Here is a 17,393-nt window from a genome sequence, read left to right on the forward strand (position 1 = left end):
TTACATTTGATTACATAAGATGAACTAAAATGTTTGAGAGTAAATTAAGCCACAGTGAACATATATAAAGTAATGCAATGAAAAAATGACAAAAATCTCCGAACAAAAACGTTGTCTGTTTACATTCAAATTTATAAATGTACATGCAAACAAAATGTTACTCTTTCATCTCTGATAATAATGTAAAATTTCCAAACAAAATCGAAAAGCCAGACCCAGAATCCCACTTTACACCCATGAGATGTTTAACTGCCGGCAGCCAAACTGTTGAATTAACCAGAAGCATTCAGGAGAATCCACACACACACACACACACACACATAGCTGAAGAGAGCTGAAGCCCCAGATCCCGTTACACACTCTTATCTGGAGGTGACAATCACAGGCGGCTCATGCGATCAGCCATCGAACAAGAGTTTTCTCCCTAAAAGGACAGGATGATGCTGACGAATGCTCACAGCAAACACTAGCTGCTCACTGAGACAGACGTGAAGTAAACTCTCCGATATAAGGTTTCTCCAACACTCACTGAGCTTCAGTCTGAAGAATGACATACAAGAATAAGAAGACTGGTGGGAGCCGTTGTAATCAGGACTAAATATCAGAGGAGTGGATGGGAGCAGAAGAGACTGACAGGGACAAATTGGGACATTCGTCTCTTTTTGTTGTTGCTGTTCGGTTGGAAAGTCCATAAAAGTCTTGATTAATTTAAAATTAGAATATTTAGTCATTCTTTAGCATTTAAAGAAAAGTGGTGACAGAACAAAAATGCAAGTAGATTAAGAGGCAAGGGTTATTATTATCAACTAAAACTAAATTGTAAAACGTTTAAAATAGTGGAAATAAAGTAAAAATGGTAACTGAAAAACTTATGTCAGCTCGTTTTCATGTAGTTCACCTTGATGTACTAAAAAAAATATTAAAACAAAACAAATGTAAAAAAATGAACTAAAATTAAAATGAACACAGGAAAAATTAAAGCTAATTTTTTTTTTTATATATGAACTAAAACTATAACAGTATCTCAGCGATACTAAAATAAAACAGCTTCAATTTTTTTGAAAGAGTCTCCTCTGCTCACCAGGACTGCATTTATTTGATAAAAAATACAGTAAAAATTTGGAATATTATTACAACTTAAATCAGCTGATTTCTATGTGAATATCTATTTGAATGTAATTTATTTATTTGATGTGCAGCTGAATTTCCAGCATCATTCCTCCAGTCTTCAGCGTCACATGATCTTCAGAAATCATGAAAATATGATGATTTACTGCTCAAGAAATGTTTCTGATTATTATCAATGTTGAACACAGTTGTGCTGCTTCATACTTTTGTGGAAACTGATGCGTTTTAGTTTTTCAGGATACAAAGATGAATAGAAAGTTCAAAAGAACAGCATTTATTTGAAATATATATCTTTTGCAACTGTCTTTACTGTCCCTTTTGATCAATGTATTGCATATTTTACTGCGGTCACTTATCAATTTAATTCAGTATTTGTATATGCTGCATGTGTGTTATGATTATTATAACATACTAACGTCAAACCCTATTGAAATCACTTGTAATTCAAGACTCTCCTGATGTTCCCTAAGTAGTGTGCTCTACATCAGGACACCGCAGCAGCTCGACGGGTTTTGGATCACAGTTATGGATTTGTCATCACAAGCCAGATCTGATAACATCAGTTTCAGCTCTCCAGTTACCCGGCCGGGCTTTGAATAATTGTGATTATCCACACAGGTGCATCGATCCCAGCGTGTCCACATCCATCTGGAGTGATGACGGACTCCGAACACACACACACAAACACACACACACACACATGCTAAGAATAGGTCGCCCTGATCTGTTCACCTGAGCTTTTACAAACCAACCCAACATCAGCGTCTCACCTGCACACTTCAACCCAATGACCTACAAGCACTCAGCAGCTCGCTAGCCTTCTCCGGCTGGAATTCCCGCAGGAATCTGGCGAATGCAGCATCTCGTGTCACCTGTTATTCACATCAAACACGCTTCAAACCACATTTAATGATATAAATGCTTGAATAATCAGCCTTGCATACACATTTAACGCACTACAGGTGCCGTCCAGCCGTGTTTGATCTTTGAGCCCTTCGTTCACTTACAAATGAAGATTAATGAGAGCTTTAGTGGCTTTCTCATATTACAACAGCTAAGACAGAAGGTATGGTGACACGTCATAACCTTAAACAAACACATGCAACCTGCACTTATAAAAACGGTTTAATCGTTTTTAAAACATAGTAAAGAAAAGCAAAAGTAAGACATTAGGTTTTGCATAAGGAAAAATTAACCTTTTATTATTATTATTATTTTTACAATATCTGCATGAACCCAAAAAAACAAAAAAACAAAAACAAAAAAAAACAACTCTTATTCTCATTACTATTACAAAAACAGTGTTGAAAATTATCTTGTCCAGATGCCTTAAAATAAGTATGAATAATTATAAAAAAAAAAGTATTATTTAATTATAATTTATTAAATAAAAAAATACAATGCATACTATTAAAAAATGAAATAAAATAAAATAGTTTGCTTAAAGATTTTGAATGGATTTTTATTATTTTGGCATTATCTTCATTAAAATTTCACCCAAAATTCCCATTAAAAATCTCATGTTTATTACTTATATATAGTTTTATATAAGTTATAATTAATTACAATAAAAACTACTATGCACACAATGTAAATAAATATATTTTTTAAAGTACTTTTTACAAGAAATACATTTTTATTATTTGTACTTAAAAATATTACATTTAATTCGATGTTTTACTTTATATTACTTTTTTAATTAATTCTGAGATTTACTTAAAATTTCTGAATGAAAATTCTTTCTAAACCAGATTTTTTTTAAATTTAATTAAATTTGATTTAATTTTATTAAAATAAAATAAAATAAAATAAAGAAATTCATAGTCATAAGATTCTAAAACAAATGAGGGAAGTAAAGCAAATAATGCTGGATACGAGGGACAGAGACACAGATGGAGTAATTACGATCAATATCCTAATTTTATAATCTAATAAGCATAAAACACACAGCACACACAAATACTGCATACACAGTCCATTTCTAGTTTTGATCTATTTTTTAATCAATACTTTTTAGAATTAAATGAATTATAAAGCCATAATATGCATTTCTCTCGTCCAACTGTTTGCATGGATTATTTTCACTAAGCGTATCACAATGCATTCTGGGACTGTTGTCTCTGCAAAAAAGATAGAACACCTTAAAATACTGACGGCTGATGCCTTAAAATACCACCTAGGTGGGTAGCTCACTATATTTGGATCTCAGATTCAGAAATCCATGTGCATCTTGAGATCAGCACTCAAAACAGGAGTGTTTGCAAATCAAATGCATTGTGTGCAAATTTATAAACATATTACCCAACATGCTATGCGTCACGCCCTCTGGCCCTTGTAAATGCTTCCAAAGTCTCTAAGTGACTAGTCAGAGTGATCTAAAAATATCGATGGTGTAACAAAGGTACAACTATTTGACCTTTAACTGCCGTATGCAAATGAAATCATGCAGGAAAGATCAGGTCGCAGTATTCGAGCGACTGACATGCTCGATCGGCAGAAGCACACTCATCAGTCTCATCAGTCCCACAGCGAGGACGGAAAAGCCCTCGTACGGTTAGACACATGGCGTCTCCATTCCCCTGGACTCACATTTGCATGTGTTAATCGCTCGGTGAGCATTCATTTCCATCTGCAACAAACCCTTGGTTATGTAATATCAGTATCTTATAAACAGGCCCAGATGCAATCTGCACACTTATTTTACAGTAGCGCTTACCGTCTAGATGGAGAAATCTCACAGGGTTTGCGTTTGCAACTGAGCTCAGGGTTGAAAAATCTAAATTTCAACAAATAAATTACACTACTGTTCAAAAGTCGTTATTTTGATTTTATACTGTTATTCAACAAGTATTCATAAAATGTATCAAAAATGACTAGAGATACATTTATAATGTACTTTCGTTTACAACTTTGTAACACTGTATCATTGCAGCAAATCATCATATTATTCTGATTTCTGAAGATCATGTGACACTGAAGACTGGAGGAATGATGCTGAAAATACAGCGGAGCATCACATGAATAAATTTCATTTCACAAAGTATTCACATAGAAAACCATTATTTTAAATTCTAAAACTATATCACATTTTTACTGTATTTTGAATCCAATAAATGTAGCCTAAAATGACCGACCCCAAACTTTTGAATGCTGGAAACCTGTTCGGAGACAATCATTATTTTTGTAATTCCATTCGGTGCCACACATTTCAGCTTAAAATGCATGTGTGATAAAAAAAACACAAATGTTAAAGGTTCAATCCCACATTTGGGGCCTCACAGGACCTAGCGAGTTATTGAGATCAATTACCCATGAGCCACTGAGCTGAACAATTCACCCCAGATGCTCCAGGGGAAATCAGTGCACAAGTTGATTAAAAACCATCCTCTAAATAACAAATGTCCTTTTAAATAAAAGCATGCGTGGTGTAATGACCCATTAATTATATTAGTATGCACCCAAATCAAAAGAAATAATTTGAATTACTTTATCAATTTGTGTTTTTGCTGTTTAATCAGCACCGGCTAGTTTCAAACAGAGTAAATGGTCTGCGTTAATCAGAGACAGTGCAAATATGACCCTTAGCAATAACAACAGCAGCTCTGCTTTATGAATCATGTCTGACATGATCTTTTCAAACAACAGCCAATATAAAGATGCAATTTCAAACCCTTAACGATCACGCTCTGCTCGTTTCAAACTAAACAAAACCTGGACCATGAAGATGACTTTTAATTTGTTTTTACATAAACCTTTGATCATTTTATTCTGAAAAAATGTTACAATTATATATAAATTTTTTATATTTTAGTTATATAAATTATATAATTTTATAATACAATTATTAATGTATAAAAAAAGTTAAAATTTTTTTTTTTTATTTCAATTAACATTTATTTTGTTTAAAGTTCATACATTTATAAATACATATATATAAATACATACATATATAAATACATATATATATATATATATATATATATATATATATATATATATATATATATATATATATATATATATATATAATTAAAATAAAAAATAACAATACTTTTTTTTTTTACTTTTCTCACTTTGATTCACAGTTTAATTTGTTTTACTATGATAAGAAAAACTAAAACTGAATTAAAAATTTATTAAAAAACTATATAGCCTTATTTTAAAGCACTAAAACTAATAAAAAGAAACATAACAAAATTACTAAAAATGAAAAAAATTCTAATAATTTAATGTACCTCTCAATTACTAGTTTTAACCAATATATTTTTTTATATCTTCAGATTATTTCCTCAAATCTTAAATCTGCTTTGAGACCCAGTGACAATAAAGAAACACCTCAAGATCTTTCCACAAGGTTCAGCTCATTTTCTTTAAAAATTGAAGGCGCTTTGAGACACAACATGAAGCCAGGGAGAATAAAAAGAGCTCCAGCACTCACCACCAGGTTCCCGATGACCATGACCAGCATAAAGACCAGGATGCAGAGCGGCTGTCCGGCCACTTCCATACAGTCCCACATGGTCTCGATCCACTCTCCGCACAAGACCCGGAACACGATGAGGAACGAGTGGAAGAAGTCCTTCATGTGCCAGCGAGGCAGCGTACAGTCCCTGGAGATCTTACACACGCACGACTCGTAGTTCTTCCCGAACAGCTGCATGCCGACCACAGCGAAGATGAAGACGATGATGGCCAGAACCAGGGTCAGGTTCCCCAGAGCGCCCACCGAGTTCCCGATGATCTTTATGAGCGTGTTCAGCGTCGGCCACGACTTCGCCAGCTTGAAGACTCGCAGCTGAAGGAGAAGAGTTGATTTCAACGACATTCAGTATAAAACACTGATAACACAGAGTCATGCATCTGGAAAAATCCTGTTGAGCTGTGAAAAAGGCCTAATATGACTGAATATGACATGTGATGATGCTGAGTTAAAACAAAAACAGAGCAACAAACTAATCAGAAAAAAATTTAACACGTTTTTTTGATCAGTTAATATTTTTTACATTACTGTATATATACAGTATGTATAGCTACTTTGTGTATCAGCTTTAATGCACTTATAAAAATAAAAGATAAATAAATAAGCAAGCTTTTAAAGAAGTATTGAAAATGTAAATACATGAGATTTTTTGGATGTAACACAGAAAACATCTGAGTCATGTCTGCACTTTCTTCTGGCCATAATTGTAAAATTATGAAATTACTTCTTCAGATTCATTGATACATGTTCAAATTGGCTGAATAAACTGAATAAATTGAAAAAGAAAAGAAAAAGAATCACGTCTTCACCAAACAAGAAACCTTCTTTTAAAGTTATGAGCAAATGTTTGTCCATTAATGCTTGTTCAAAGTTATCTAATCTTTAATAATGTCTTTTTAAAATGTTACTTATATATTTTTCATGGAAAGTTTTTTTTTTTTTTCAGTTGGATGTTGATGTAACATTTTTTAAATGTAACTACTCGTTTCAGAATGTTCAGAGAACATTCAAATGTAACATTCCCCACAATGTTTGCAAAATGTTCAAATCAAACATTCCATTCGCCTTCTTAGAATAAATATATATAGACATAAAAGAACTTGACGTTTTGAATGTTCAGAAAACATCAGAAATAATTGGAACTTTATCATAAAACACTGTAAATCTATATTTCTTATGTGGGTTTGTGGACGTTTTTCTGCTGATTAAGGAAAACAGACTTTTTCTTTTTAAATATATATTTTAATTTATTCATGTATGTATATTTATTCTACGATTTATTACTATTATTAAATGAAACTATTGTAAAAAAAATTTTTTAAAATAAATGAAAAATAATTAAAACTTCTAAAATTCTAAAAATGTATCAAAGCGAAATAAAAATATTGAAAATATATATGACAAAAGAACATTAAAAAATTAAATCTTAAATTTAGCAAACAATATAGATTTTTATCCTGCTTATTTTAATCGCTAACTAAAAATACAAAATGGATCTGGTCTCTTAATATAACACTGATTTTGTTTTATTACATTTTTTACTTAATGTTTATGCACTTCAGAGTACTATACAATTATATTAAACTAATCAGCACCCCAAAACTAAGGCTTTCATTCAACAAATACTGTACGATGCAGGGTCTTGAAAGAATGATGAGTGTTTTTTGCATGTTTTACCAGTCTGAAGGAGCGCAGGACGGACAAACCCTCCACGTTGGACAAACCCAGCTCCATGAGACTCAGACTCACGATCAGACTGTCAAAGATGTTCCAGCCCTGCTGAAAGTAATAATAGGGATCCAGAGCGATGATCTTCAGGACCATCTCCGCTGTGAAGATCCCTGTGAACACCTGAGAAGAACAGAGATTGGAAGATTTAACTCATGCATCTGATAGATGCTTTTACCAAAGCTACTTTCACTAAATGTAGATTGTAATGCAATCTACGGGAATCAGATCCAGATGAACTGCTTGAACTGCAAAAAAAAAAATCTTATATTTATGTACATTATGCAAATAAACATATACATATTGTGTAAAGAGTGTATAAATTGTATAAACATAAAAATAAATATGCATTTGAATGTTTAAATAAATATAAATAAATGTATAATGTAAATAAATATTTAAATGTCATAATATAAATAATGACTGTATTTACATTGTTTCATTTTTACAGATAAAAAAAATAAAAGAACTTCAAATGCTGTAGTTTGAAATTAACAATGCATAAATTTAAATATAAAAAAATTATGAATTTAATAGTTATCCTTCATTTTCATTAAACAAAATATATATTTTAATTTTTTTCATGTAAGTATATTTACTCTACGCAGAGTTATTACTATAATTAACTGAAAAATATTATAAATAATTTACAATAAAAAAATGAAAAGTTATTATTAATAAAATTAAATACAATTTTAAAACAATTTTAAAAATGTATTAAAGCTAAATACAAATATTTATATATAAAAAAATGCTCCTAAAAATTACAAAAGCACAAAAAAATTAAATCTTACATTTTGCGAACAATATAGTTTTTATCCTGCTCATTGTAATCACTAACTAAAACTATAAAATAGATATGTAACACTGATTTTGTTTTATTTAATTACATTTTCTACTTAATTTTTATGTACTTCAGAGTACTATACAATTATATTTAATTAAGCAAAATGTTTAAAAACAAACAAACACAGAAGGGGCGGGGCTTGTGAGGAACGTTATGAATGACAGGTGGTTTGTTGACATGATTGTGAGGTGCGTGTATCTACAGCAGCTGTTTGCTCTGTTTCTTGTATCTGAGATCCGAGCGTGTGATACGTGACACAGAAACAGGAAACACACAGGAGGAGTCACTCAAACACGTCCTGAAGATGAGCAGAGCTTCTGCCTCACATCCTCTAATTACCTCTTTAATCTAACCAATAAACCGAGATCTGGAGGAACAGCTACGGCTCTTTGAGAACGAAGCTCATGAAAACACCCTCAGAAAACATTTCAGCCCATCAACAAATGTAAAATAAATAAAAGAATATATAAAAAGGCACACAGATTTTGATAACGGGACAGATAGATGAAATGTTTGGAGTGACAAAAAAGTAGATTCTGGGCTAATGTGAGTGCATTCACATTTCTGAAACATACACCTAATATTTGCCAGACATTCTAAGCAAATAAAATAAAATAAAATAAAATAAAATAAAATAAAATAAAATAAAATAAAATAAAATAAAATAAAATAAAATAAAATAAAATAAAATAAAATAAAATAAAATAAAATAAAATAAAATAAAATAAAATAAAAATATTTTATATAAAAAATATGAGCAGGACATGACTTTCACCGGGTGAAGAAACTAGGAAGAATTAAAATAATACTAATAATGATATGCAAAATATAATTTATATTATATATTAAAATGCATATTTTTATCTTTATTTTTTATTTTCTATTCATTTATTTATTTTACCTAGAAAATTACATCTTCATCCTCTTTGAAAGTGAATCTCATGACAGACATTCAAGTCACATTTAAAATAAAATAAAATGTAAAATCAGATATAAAAAAATAAATAAAATAACACACACACACACACACACACACAAAATATAATAAATAATAAAAAAATATAAAATAACTTTTTAAATCACAGCTATTTTTTGCTTTAGATTGTAGGATAAAATATGAGTTTGACAGCTTTAGAGACATTCACACTTTATCAAGGCTGGACTGAAAAAGCTGCAATAAAGACAAATTTTAAAAGATGCTGCAAACTATATATAAAAATACAATATATGTCATTGCATCAAAACCTTTCTTTCTTATAGGCTGTAGGATAAAGCATGAGCTGGACGTGTTCTGAGTGAGACTGACCCTTCAGAAAGCACTGAGCGGCTCTTCACTTTAATCTACAGATGACAGTCGATAACAGCGTCAGTCGTGCACAAACTAGCAGACGTCTCTGAGATCTCAACACTCGTCCAGATCAGTGCTGCGCTCATGTGAAGAGAGCCGTATTGATCAGAGCGTCCTCATATGACTCTCATCTACAGTATCTATATCTCCAAACAACATTCAGTATCATGCTACCATCACTACTTCTGCAGTTTACATTCAGTGCACTGAAATGAGCCGAATACAATCAGATTACACTGCGCCGGCTGCTGTTTCCCACAATGCAATGTGCTACACCTGATTCTCCATGACCTGTACAACAAATAAAGGTGATGGCAACATCTGCTTCTTGATTAATTATTAAAATGGGGATTTTTATACAAGAATGCTGTGTTTCGGGGGTTTTTTTCAGTAACTGTGAAGAAATATATTAGAAATATGTATGTGTGTGTGTGTGTGTCTTTGTGTGTGTATATATATATATAATTTATTATTTGTTTAAATATATATAGCTTATACGCATAACATTACCATTTAGGGTCAATTATTAAATTTATTTATTTAATTTTTAATAAAATAGTGAGCAAGAGCACATTAAATTTATCAAAAGTGACAGTAAAGATATTTATAATGTTACAAAAGATTTCTATTTCAAATAAATGCTGTTCTTTTGAAATTTCTGTTTTATCTGTAATGATGCTGAAAATACAGCTGCACATCGCAGAAATAAATTACAATTTAATAGATATTCACATATAAATCAGCTGTTTTACATTCAAAAAATTATATTAATTTTTTTACTGTGTTTCGGATCAAATAAGTGCAGCCTTAGTGAGCAAAAGAGGCTTCTTTCAAAAACATAAAAAAAGAAAAATCTTACCAACCACCAAACTTTAAAATGGTAATGTACAGTACAATAAAAAAATACATAAAATATATATTTTTAAACAATATAATATAATATAATATAATATAATATAATATAATATAATATAAAAAATATATTTGTTATATTTAATTTGAATAGATTTACAATATTAACATTGTCAAATATTTAAATGCTAAAATAGATATATTTCAATATATCAATAAATGTTACAAAATAAAACCAATAATTATAGTTAAAGTCAGTAGATGCATATATGAATGCATCTTTAGTGACAGGAAGAAGTGCAGTAAATACTCAGAAGTAGGGGAACTCACCAGGTTCCCCACAGACAGCATGCGGTTGAACTCGTCTGTCATGGGATAGTGCTCCAGAGCCATGAAGAGCGTGTTGAGAACGATGCAGATAGTGATGGTCAGGTCCAGGAACGGATCATTCACCATGAACTTCACCCACTCCTTCACCTTCAGCCAGTCGGGGGAACACGTCCACACCAGATACTTGTGTGCAAACACGTACCAGCACGGGTGACACTTCTGCTGCGCCTCCTCCAGCTCTGTCAGCATAAAAACAAATGACCCATGCATTCTTCATTAGCTTCGTTTTCTTCGCAAGAACCACATTTGGTGGTCGTATAGGGTTCCATATCCATATCTGTTCCTTGATGCTTCATTATAAGACCTTCAGATCATATTAGTTATAGTTTTCAAACTTGAAGTTTCAGCCATTTCACTAACTTCAATCACTTTGTACACATTCTGTAAACCCCGCCCTCCAAAGCCATGTCAGCCAATCCGAAGCCAGCTAGCTTGAAAGTGTATAATGATTGACAGGCGTCTAGTGTTTCTGATTGGTTCTCCGTGTAGTTTGTTCTTGTTCCTGTGAGTCATAGAAGTAATTTCACAGATATCTGCCAGTTAAGAAGGATTTTATGCATAATATTAAAGTAATGTAATGTAAGGATGGACTGTTTACCTGTCTGGAGGAATAAATTAAATCAAAACATTTACATAATCCATTAGAGGCCTCATGATAAAGTGATTTTATAATCTATTTAGCTGTCTGACTGTGCATGACATTTTATTTTTTGCTAGTGCTATACAAATGCTCCCATGCATTTGCGTTCAGTATTAATAACTAATTTAGACAAAAGCGTAATTTACAGCTCAGCATTGAAATTCTTGGCTTGTAGCAAACACCACATGAATTGGTCAGCATGTCGTTTTTCTACCCAACTGAGGTTGAATCGCTCTTGACAAGCGAGGGTGCGTGTTTAGGAGGAACCTGTAAGCGTCCTAATGAGAAATGAGACAGAGACGGACATCTTGTGGCTCTAGATTTGGCTCCGCGGCAGTAATGTGCTACTAACTCCTGCGATGAGCCGCTGGGGTCGTGGGACGGACCACAGCGGGTGAAGTCGACCTGTCAGCCTTTATTTCATCCTCCACAAGAGAAACTGACCAACAAACAGACCTTCAGTTAAGACCGCGTTCACCTTAACACAGCAGGAGCTAAACTGCAGATTACATGAAGCATTGTTTGTGAGTGCTACTGATAAACTATGAGAATTGTTATATTTTAGTTAATTTAATTATGAAATAAAAAGTGAATAATCATTTTATTAATTATTGTATTTTTTATTTATTAATTTATTGCTTGCATGCATGCTTTATTTTGAAAAAGAAAGACCTCCTCTATATGACATGTTAACCTCAGTCACTATGTTGCACTCTTGCAGTCAATGCAATTTGGTTTCTACGCATGCGTAAATCCTCAAAAAAGTTCAATGCATATGATACAGACGGAACAGACATTAGACGGTTTCATGCAGTTTTTCTGACCGGAAATTTGATTAATTTTATTTACGAAAATAACTCACTATTCACACACGCGTCCGGGTCGCACACACTCACGATTGTATGTCTCAACTATAACGCAACTGCCCTCATGTTTTGACGCAAATAGCAATCGCGAGTAAATCTTTGCAGGAGTGTTATATGCAGAAAAACTTAAAAAGTAACACCTCTATAGCAATAGTGTGAAAGTACGTAGCACATAACGTGCACAATACTAGTATAAACATGGATATGTATTGGTATAATATGCGTCACATGACTAAATTTGCATCATCGTTTTCAAAAGCCTCCATTTTCACAGTCCACACGACGATGAGAAGACAGCGTTTTCAAATTTATCTGCTTTGGAGAGCGTTTTCCAAAAGCTACATTTTTATTGAACTTAAAACGCCATCTCAGTGTGGACGGAAGGCCAAAACGGAGAGAAAAATATAAGTTTTCAAACGAAAACGTATTAGTGTGGACATGGCCTAGGGTGGACATTGTTTCTAGGGGGTTGCTAAGTTCTCTGCGTTGTTTCCGGCGAATTGTTATGTTGTGTGGGTCGTTTTAGGGGGTTGCTTGGTTATCCACATTAATTCTAGGGGATTGGTGTGTATCTGGATTGTTTCAAGGGGTTGCCAGGGTGTTTTGGGCTGTCTGGGCTGTTTCTAGGGAGTTGCTAGGGTGTCTATGTTGTTTCTAGAAGATTGTTATAGTGTCTGGATTGTTTCTAGGGTTTTGCTAGGGTGTTGGGCTGTTTCTAGGGGTTGTTAGGGTATGTGCCTTGTTTCTAGAGGATTGTTAAGGTGTCTGCATTGTTTTTGGGGGTTTCTATGGTGTCTGTATTATTTCTAGGGAGTTGCTAGGGTATCCGCGTTATTTCTAGGGGATTGCTGTGTATCTGGATTGTTTCAAGGGGGTTCCTAGGGTGTTCGTATTGTATCTAGGGGGTTGCTATGCTGTCTGGGCTGTCAGTGGGTTGTTAATGAATCTATGTTGTTTACAGAAGACTGTTATAGTGTCTGGATTGTTTCTAGAGGGTTGCTAGGGTGTTGGGCTGTTTCTAGGGGGTTGTTAGGGTATGTGCCTTGTTTTAGAGGATTGTTAAGGTGTCTGCATTGTTTTAGGGGTTTCTATGGTGGGGTGTCTGGGTCATTTCTGGGGGTTTCTCAGGTGTCTGCGTTGTTTCTAAGGTGTGCTGGGTAGTTGTGAGGACACTGTGCTGCTTTGCAGTGTTCTGGGTGCTCTCAAGTGTTGCTCGGTAGTTGTTGGCGTATTTGGGCAGTTTCTAGGTGGTTTCTAGGTTAGTTATTAGATGCAAATATAAAGAATTCACACTGTTTGTTCACTTATATTTTGTCTAATTTATGTAAAAACTGTAGTACTATCATTTAATCATTATTCAGCGATAAATTCATCCATTTGATTTGTTTATTAGTGTAAAATAATGTGCTCGTGTCATAGAAAATGAGAATTTCCCTGCAGGAATGATTAAAAATGTGTACAATATGATATTCAGGCCCTGAATAGTTAAACCATAGGGTTAACTACGATTACCATGGTAACATTTTTGTAAAGAGAACTGCTGCAATACAGCTACTCCAGTGTCAGCATATTTATATACAAGTAAATCGGTAAGTGGTAGCTGGCAATCTATCATACACGTATGTAAGCATCATCTGACATAGCGTGCTCATTACAGTAAATTTGGCCTGCTGCTGTCCTGCCGTGTCAGCTTTCACATACGTGATAATGAGGATTGGCATTTTCTTATGCTAGCAGATCTAAACTCAGACCCTGTGAGCTCAGGCCTTCTTCTGTTGGCAACTTTTGTGCTGACCAATCAAGATTCCAGAAAAGACTAAAAAATATGGGCCATTTTTATTCACAGGTGACATTTCATGTCCTCTGAGGAGAGCACACTAACTGTATGACAGAGACTTCTGACGAAGAATCCTGATGTTTGTCACCAATGATCTGATGTTTCTCCATGTTACTTTGCTAAAAGTACTATAACTATAATAATAACTATATTAGCAAAGATAATTACATTAGTGTCCACGCCAGTGGGCAATACCATTTTGTTTATCTGTCACTTTAAATGATTACACTCTTACACAGATTCTGATTGGCTGTCAACATTTTTATTATTCATTAGCTGAAAAATAAATCACTCTAAAAGTGGTTGAATGTACAGTATTAGTGTACTATATCCATGCATTGTCTTAAAGTTTTTAATGTTTTTCAAACAACAAAAGACAGGGAAATAACTTTTTAATTTTAATAAGGATTCATCTTTAATTTAAACAGTCAAATATGCAAATTTATTTCCTCATTTGATTATTTTATTACATTTCTGTTCCTAAAAACTGTTAGACCTACCTAAAAAAGAAAAAAAGCTTTATTTTCTTTATCTTTGCTCTATTGTATTTATTCGTGCTGTTGCTTGTAGTTAGATTGTTTGTTCTTATTTTCTTTATTTTTATTTGACAGTATAGTTATTTTTTTCTAATAATTTGAACCGTCTTAACACGCACACTGCCGTTTTGTCTTCGGCCACTTTAAAATACAATTTCGTTAAACTCGTTCAACTCGAAAAATCGTTCTGAAAGTGATTCCAACGATATCATTCCTCTGCGTTGTTATCGTTGTAACTGTGTGAACTTTACCATTCTCGTAGCATTAGAGTGATTATTAAAACATCATAGTTGTCGTCCTTGGTGTGAACTGGCCTTTAACGATAACTGTAAAAATAATTAGCATTCACTTTAGCTTCCGACAACATTGTGTTTAATAGGGTTTAGTGTGCGCTGCTGTTTTGTCGTCTCCAAATATCGTTAAACTTAGGTGAATTTTAATTGGCTGTCAATGCTTTTATTATTCATCAGCTGGAAAAACATCACTCTGGAAGTTATTTCAACGTTATCATTCCTTTGTTATCGTTACAGTTGTTCTGAGAGCTTTCTGTTGTCATAAAGCGATATTTAAAGCGTCAAAGTTACTTATAGTTATCGTCCATGGTCTGAATGAGCCCTTACACATTTCCCAGCAGGAACATCACGCACAATAAAAATGAATTCATCACTTGATTTATTTATACACAAACTACTACAGGCGTTCTACTATTTTGTTTCCTAAAACACTTTGTACCGATGGCCATAACAGATTTGAAACTGCGAGGACATTCTGTTACGCTATTATTTAGTCGCTAAAATGGGTCTGGGTTCTTTTATTTCCCAGGTGAAGTCACAGCCTGGCTGTGTCAGGATGAAGCTGCAGTGGGAAGGGTTACACCTTTCCTCTGAATAACAACAGCGAGCGACGTCTCAGGGGACGAAATTAACCGCTAGCAGATGGAGACACTTCTCCTGTCCTCGCACGCACCTTGCTGGAAAAGATGCATGTGGATTTTACATGCATATGGAGTTGTTTCCGGGTTAATATCTCGTCTCTGGCTCATGTGTGATTGTGGCTGGTTTGTTTTTGTTGTGTTGTGTTTCTGTCAGGCGCCGTGTCCTACCTTCCATTGCATCAGTGATGTAGCTGGTGGCGCTCAGGGCCCGGTCTCGTCCCTCCTGGGGCAGCTGTGGCAGGAGCATACTGCTCAGCTCATTGCTGGAATTGTGTCCCTGAAAAACCAACAACAGCAGTCACCTAAATGACTTCATGAGGAAATAAACAAGAGCAGATTTATAGCACAAACTTAATCTCTCAGACACACACACACACACACACACAAACACGCATACACACACTTGCACTCACTCACACACACACACACACACACACACACACACACTCACACACTCTCACACACACTCACACTCTCTCACTCTCACACACACTCTCACACACACACACACATACACACTCACGCACTCTCACACTCTCACACACTCACACTCATACACACACACATACACACTCACGCACTCTCACACACACACTCTCACACTCACACTCACACACACACATACACACTCACGCACTCTCACACTCACACTCTCTCACACTCACACGCACATTCAAACTCGCACACTCATTCACACACACACACACACACTCACACTCTCTTACACACACACTCACACTCTCACACTCATACTCTCTCTCACACACACTCACACACACACACACACATGCACACACACACACACACACACACACACACTCACACTCTCTTACACACACACAAACACACACACACACTCTCACACACACACACACACACACACACATTTGTTTTTGTGTAAAGTGTGTTCATCCCATAGGTGTAATGGTTTTTATACTGTAGAAACTGTATATTCTATCGCCCTTCACCAACCCTACACCTAACCCTAACCCTCACAGGAAACTTTGTGCATTTTTACTTTCTCAAAAAAACTCATTCTGTATGATTTATAAGTGTTTTGAAAAATGGGGACATGGGTTATGTCCTCATAAGTCACCCTCTCCTTGTAATACCTGTGTCATACCCATACACACTCACACTCTCACACACTCTCACCCCCCCCCACGCACACACACACACACACACACACACACTCACACTCTCTCTCTCTCTCTCACACACACACACACACACTCTCTCTCTCTCTCTCTCACACACACACACACACACACACACACACACACATCTTAATCTTCACTGCTCCTAATGGTATTTAAAAATCCATTCTGTTTAGAGCTAAACAGAAGCAGCGATTAACCCTCAGCAGCAGATGTCTTCAGTAATAATGGGTGTTTGGGGAAATGCGTTAATTTTTGACAAACGCCTTTATCAGTTTGTTTTCTAAACGTCAGATGTTTACTTCGTGTCAATGATATGATGTCTGTGTGTAACAATGACCCTCTGATTCTATAATGTGTTTTTGATTGAAGGTAATCAAAGGAATGATGCAGAACCACCAGAACATCCACTCCTGCTGTTCAGACGAGTGGGAAACACCGCCGCGTGTGTGTGTGTGTGTGTGTGTGTGTGTGTGTGTGTGTGCGTGTGTGTGTCAGACGCCACCTCTGCGACTCTTATTCAACATCTGTTGCTATGTAACCATGACTACATCGTCAAGACAACAGCGTATCCGTGCCTCCTTCACACAGTCCAGACCATTTTCAGACTCCTTTCCTTTCTGAGTAATTCAGATATTTCTGGCAGGACG

General features: G+C 34.6%; 1 protein-coding gene across 2 annotated transcripts in view; it reads right to left on the reverse strand.

Annotated features, from left to right (window-relative positions):
- scn5lab (sodium channel, voltage gated, type V-like, alpha b) overlaps nucleotides 1-17,393 on the reverse strand; it is a 139,373-nt gene that overhangs the window by 54,193 nt on the left and 67,787 nt on the right. For both annotated transcript variants that reach the window (XM_026241624.1, XM_026241625.1), the window contains 4 exons: nucleotides 15,755-15,863; nucleotides 10,714-10,952; nucleotides 7,286-7,459; nucleotides 5,567-5,923 (listed from right to left, as the gene is read on the reverse strand). In XM_026241624.1, coding sequence (XP_026097409.1) covers nucleotides 5,567-5,923; nucleotides 7,286-7,459; nucleotides 10,714-10,952; nucleotides 15,755-15,863 — 879 coding nt within the window. The remainder of the gene's footprint in view (nucleotides 1-5,566; nucleotides 5,924-7,285; nucleotides 7,460-10,713; nucleotides 10,953-15,754; nucleotides 15,864-17,393) is intronic.

This window comes from Carassius auratus, linkage group LG49B, assembly GCF_003368295.1.
Source record: "Carassius auratus strain Wakin linkage group LG49B, ASM336829v1, whole genome shotgun sequence".
Taxonomy (NCBI): Eukaryota; Metazoa; Chordata; class Actinopteri; order Cypriniformes; family Cyprinidae; genus Carassius; species Carassius auratus.